This window comes from Curcuma longa, unplaced genomic scaffold (genome assembly GCF_044706935.1).
Source record: "Curcuma longa cultivar G26 ecotype Majalengka, Jawa Barat unplaced genomic scaffold, ITB_CL_G26_1.1 contig_28593, whole genome shotgun sequence".
Classification (NCBI taxonomy): domain Eukaryota; kingdom Viridiplantae; phylum Streptophyta; class Magnoliopsida; order Zingiberales; family Zingiberaceae; genus Curcuma; species Curcuma longa.
In genome coordinates this window covers 22298-27394 of record NW_027433753.1, presented here as the reverse complement: position 1 = coordinate 27394, position 5097 = coordinate 22298, and the positions used below count along the sequence as shown (strand labels likewise).

Here is a 5097-nt window from a genome sequence, read left to right as displayed (position 1 = left end):
ATTATTATCTCCCATTTAAATCTGTCAAAATAATACATATTGTAATAGATACGATTTCATAACTACTACAATGTATATTTAACTTATTCAAAAATATTCATATTATAATAATTATAATTTCGTAACTGCTACAACGTAGATTCAATTTTATTTATCTACTATTCACACGTTATAGCAACTATGAATCATAGCAGATTTACAGTGCAGATTTGACCTCTTAATCTAATATTTATGTTGTAGCAGTTACGAAACCGTAACTGTTACAATAAACTCAATCGATTTAACATTTAGATAAAAGTTAATAATAAAAATAATACGGAAAGATAGATAATATCTTTATCCAATTGTACATGAGTTAAAATGTCCTTTCAATATTTTTTTAAAAAAACATTTTTTTATTTTTTATCCAATATATTTTGACTAATAAAGTAATTACATAAATTGGTCACATCTTATTTGCTTTCTTTTACATCACCTTTATATATTTAATTAAACACAAAAAATGGAAAAGCATACTTTTGAATAAAGTAATGCCACATATTCCTATCAACTTTCAACTAATAATTCTACTTTGATGGTTCTCCTATATTTTATATTTATTAAAATACAATTTAAATTATTAAACAATGCAAGACAAAAAAAAACAAAAACAAAAACAAAAATCTACAAGAACTGAATCTTTTTGATAGATTTCTAGAGATCCAGCATTTAATAAATATGGATAATCTTAATCATCTATAAAAGGCATCTTATTATTATTATTAATCATTAGTAATAATAATAATAGCATTTAAATTAATTTTAATTAAAAATTTTAAAATATATAGGGTTTTTTAAAAATAGTAAATATATCATATATCTAGAAAGATATAGAAATTTCCTTAGATTTTATTAGATTTTGTTTACTTTTGCAGGGGATCCGACAGCGGACACACGGTCTCATTCCTTCTGTGGTCGATAATGGCGTCCACCTCCACACGCACTGCCATGGAACCTGACCCATTCTGATAGCAGACAAGCCAGTGAATGATACCCACCACCGCACTCTTCCCTCAATCTATTCAATTCCACTCCTCCAAGCAAACTCAACTGCCATCGGTTTCTCAGGCATTAAATCGACACCGCCGTTGATCCTCCGCAAGCTGACGACGGTTTTCGTCTGTTCTTGACCAGTTCTTGGCGCTCTCATGACGATGGACATGGAATCCAATGCTTTGGAGGTAAAGTTGCGTTTTTTGGGTGCTGGGATTTTTTGTTGTCTGTTGATTGGTTGCTCAGCGGCGCAGGAGAGGAGGCGGCGGAGCTGCTCGTGGCGGGCGGCGCTGTCGCTGGCGTACCAGAGCTTGGGCGTGGTGTACGGCGACCTGGGCACGTCGCCGCTGTACGTGTACAAGAGCACGTTCGCGGAGGACATCCACCACTCGGAGAGCAACGAGGAGATCTACGGCGTGCTCTCCTTCGTCTTCTGGACGCTCACCCTCGTGCCGCTGCTCAAGTACGTCTTCATCGTGCTCCGCGCCGACGACGACGGCGAGGGCGGCACCTTCGCGCTCTACTCGCTCCTCTGCCGGCACGCCCGCGTCGGGTTCCTCCCCAACGGCCAGCGCGCGGACGAGGAGATTTCCGCCTACAAGAAGACGGACGACGCCGGCGCCGGAGGGGAGGCGCCGCCCTCGGGGCTGAGGGCGGCGCTGGAGAGGCACCAGGTGCTGCAGAAGTTGCTGCTCCTCCTTGCCCTAATTGGCACGTGCATGGTCATCGGCGACGGCGTCTTCACGCCGGCGATTTCCGGTAAGCCGCCCTCATTGTGCTCTGCAATTCGTTCACCCCGTTGATTGCTTCCTGGAAAAATCGCAGTTTTCTCGGCGGTTTCAGGGCTCGAGCTTTCCATGTCCAGGGAACACCACAAATGTAAGCAAGTTCATAAATCTACGATTCCTTACACAATTGTTCATTGTTTGCTTCTGAAAACACTTCTCTGATCTCTGCAGATGTTGAAGTTCCTATAGCATGTCTGATACTGATCGGATTGTTCGCCCTGCAACATTATGGAACTCATCGAGTCGGATTCTTGTTTGCACCAATAGTAATCGTTTGGCTTCTATGCATCAGTTCGATCGGTGTTTACAATATCTTCCACTGGAATCCACATGTTTACCAAGCTCTGTCTCCATACTACATGTACAAATTCCTGAAGAAAACCCAAAGAGCAGGCTGGATGTCCTTGGGTGGCATTCTATTATGCATCACAGGTATTTGTGTTTCGACGATCAGCCATATGTTTCTGTTTCTTTCCTTCTAAATTTTGTATGTGCAGGTTCAGAAGCCATGTATGCAGATTTGGGGCATTTCTCACAGTTATCTATCAAGGTAAGCAGACGATGATTCGAGTAAGTTGCGATCTGTTCTTAGAACCAATCTCACAATTGATGGCTACACGAATGCAGATTGCTTTTACGTTTGTGGTTTATCCATCATTGATCCTGGCATACATGGGACAAGCAGCTTACTTGTCGAGACACCACGCCATTGCCAATGACTATCGAATTGGATTCTACGTCTCTGTTCCAGGTAGGTGTTAACTTCATCTTTGTAAGCTGTCTTCACCACGACGATGGATACTGAAGTGATCGATCTTCCTTGCTAGAGCAAATAAGGTGGCCTGTTCTAGTTATAGCGATCCTCGCAGCGGTTGTAGGAAGCCAAGCCATCATTACTGGTACTTTTTCCATAATCAAGCAGTGCTCGGCTTTGGGTTGCTTTCCTCGAGTGAAGATCGTTCATACATCTGCCAAATTTCATGGACAAATCTACATCCCCGAGATTAACTGGATACTGATGATACTGTGTCTGGCAGTGACGATCGGTTTCAGGGACACAAAGCATATGGGTAATGCTGCAGGTAAGAACACTCACGAAGATCTATCGCAATCGTAGCTTGGAAATTGATTTCCATCGATCTTGCTTCTTGGAACAGGATTGGCCGTGATCACGGTGATGCTGGTTACGACTTGCTTGATGTCGCTGGTGATAGTTTTGTGCTGGCACAAGAGCATATTTGTGGCGCTATGCTTCATCTTCTTCTTCGGAACGATCGAGGCTCTGTACTTCTCGGCTTCAGTGATCAAGTTCTTGGAAGGAGCGTGGGTTCCGATCGCTCTTTCCTTCATCTTCATGCTCATCATGTACGTTTGGCACTACGGCGTGCTCAAGAAGTACGAATTCGACGTCCAAAATAAGGTCTCGATCGATTGGCTGCTCGGCCTCAGTCCTAATCTCGGCATTGTGCGCGTCAATGGCATCGGTCTCATACACACGGAGCTCGTTTCAGGAATTCCGGCCATCTTCTCCCACTTCATCACCAATCTACCTGCGTTCCATCAGGTGCTGGTGTTCCTCTGCATCAAGTCTGTCCCCGTGCCGCACGTCCAACCGGAGGAGAGGTTCCTCGTCGGAAGGATCGGTCCCAGGGAGCACAGGATATATCGGTGCATCGTTCGATACGGGTACCGCGACGTGCACAAGGATGATCTGGAGTTCGAGAAGGACCTAGTGTTCAGCATCGCGGAGTTCATCAGGTCAGGGACGTCGCCGGGAGAAAATGGGTTCGCCGGCGCCGGCGAACCCCCGGAGAAAGTGGATGAGAAAATGACCGTCGTCGGAGCTGGAATTCGGCTGCGAGAATTGAACGGCGATCCGGAGGAAGCAGCAGCTGGCCCGTCCGATGCGACAGAGATAGAGTCGTCGTCCGTGAAAGGGCGCAGGAAGAAGGTGAGGTTTGTGCTGCCGGCGGCGAGCGAGCAGGTGAATGCGAGAGTGAGGGAGGAGTTGGAAGAGCTGATGGAGGCGCGAGAAGCGGGGATGGCGTTCATCCTGGGGCATTGCTACGTGAGGGCGAAGAGCGGATCGGGATTCGTGAAGAGGCTGGCGATCAACGTGGGATACGAGTTCTTGAGGAGGAACAGCCGGAGTCCGGCGTATGCGGTGAACATACAACATGCTTCTACTTTGGAGGTGGGAATGGTTTACTATGTTTGAACTGAGAGCGAGTCTGTTATGAATAACAGTCTTACACGGTTGATCTTGTGATCATCTGTGAGTAGTACACGGTTGATCTTATGATCATATGTGAGTAGGTAAATCGAGAAACTGCAGTTGAATCTCTTGTACCTACACTTCCATGTATATTATTAAAGTTAAGTTCTCACTTGGTTATCAGATTCAAGGAACTTTAGTACTTTAGCCTGCAGGTCTAGAGTTCGAATCTGGAGAAAGTAAAAATTCACTGGGTAGGAGTGGAAAGTCCTAGTAGGTAACGACACGGTCGATGGTCGAAGGTCTATGATCCACAGAAAAATAGGGGTCGGGATAAGTAGAATTCTCACGGGCGGACGGGCCGGATCGTTACAATAAAAAGGTGCCTTTTTTATTGTAATGATCCGGCCCGTCCGCCCGTGGAAAATTCTACTTATCCCGACCCCTATTTTCTGTGGGTCATGGGCCGTCGACCATCGATTGTGTCGTTATCTACTAGGACTTTCCACTCCTGCCCAGTGGATTTTTTCCTTCCCCAGATTTGAACTTTAGACCTGCAGGCTAAAGTACTAAAGTTCCTTGAATCTGATAACCAAGTGAGAACATCAAGTTGCCTTCTCCCCAAATTCCTTTCTTCGAAAGACTCTTCCTTCCAAGTAAACAAGAAAGCTTATTTTTCCCTCTTAATAAACATGCCAAAAGATTCAAATTCTCAATTAAATGATTAAATAAATAAATATGTATATATAATTCTTATATGTTGCGCACCTGGTTGTGCATGTTGTGTCCCCGATAGAAAATTTCAATTGCTTAAGAATAAGATAAGTATTATTTTATAATTAATTTTTATTATTTATTTATATTTGATTAAGGATTTTATCTTTAAAGTTTAGGATTTATGTTATAGTATTAAGCGTAAAAAAAATTTTAAAATAAAAAAATTTACTTGCTCACATCTGGATGTAAGAGATAACAATCTGACATATCTCATGAGCATTTAAGTTTTTTTCATTTTAAATTTTTTTATATTTAATATTGTAATCTAGTCCCTAAATTTATAGA

The 5097-nt window shown here is 43.2% G+C and overlaps 1 protein-coding gene across 1 annotated transcript; it reads left to right on the top strand.

The window, feature by feature from the left end:
* Positions 1–926: 926 nt before the first annotated feature.
* Positions 927–4205, top strand: LOC141819316 (potassium transporter 6-like). Its single transcript, XM_074706652.1, has 8 exons — positions 927–1220; positions 1287–1791; positions 1858–1911; positions 1992–2252; positions 2318–2370; positions 2448–2571; positions 2648–2902; positions 2978–4205. The coding sequence occupies exons 1-8, from the start codon at positions 1188–1190 to the stop codon at positions 4036–4038; spliced, it is 2346 nt and encodes a 781-aa protein (XP_074562753.1). The 5' UTR covers positions 927–1187; the 3' UTR covers positions 4039–4205.
* The last annotated feature ends 892 nt before the right edge of the window (positions 4206–5097 follow it).

Bases quoted from the DNA above. Each gene is read 5' to 3' on its own strand.
- LOC141819316 (XM_074706652.1), top strand. From the start codon at position 1,188: ATGACGATGGACATGGAATCCAATGCTTTGGAG. The intron at 1,221-1,286 runs GTAAAGTTGCGT...TCAGCGGCGCAG, and splicing joins TGGAATCCAATGCTTTGGAG to GAGAGGAGGCGGCGGAGCTG. The intron at 2,572-2,647 runs GTAGGTGTTAAC...CTTCCTTGCTAG, and splicing joins ATTCTACGTCTCTGTTCCAG to AGCAAATAAGGTGGCCTGTT.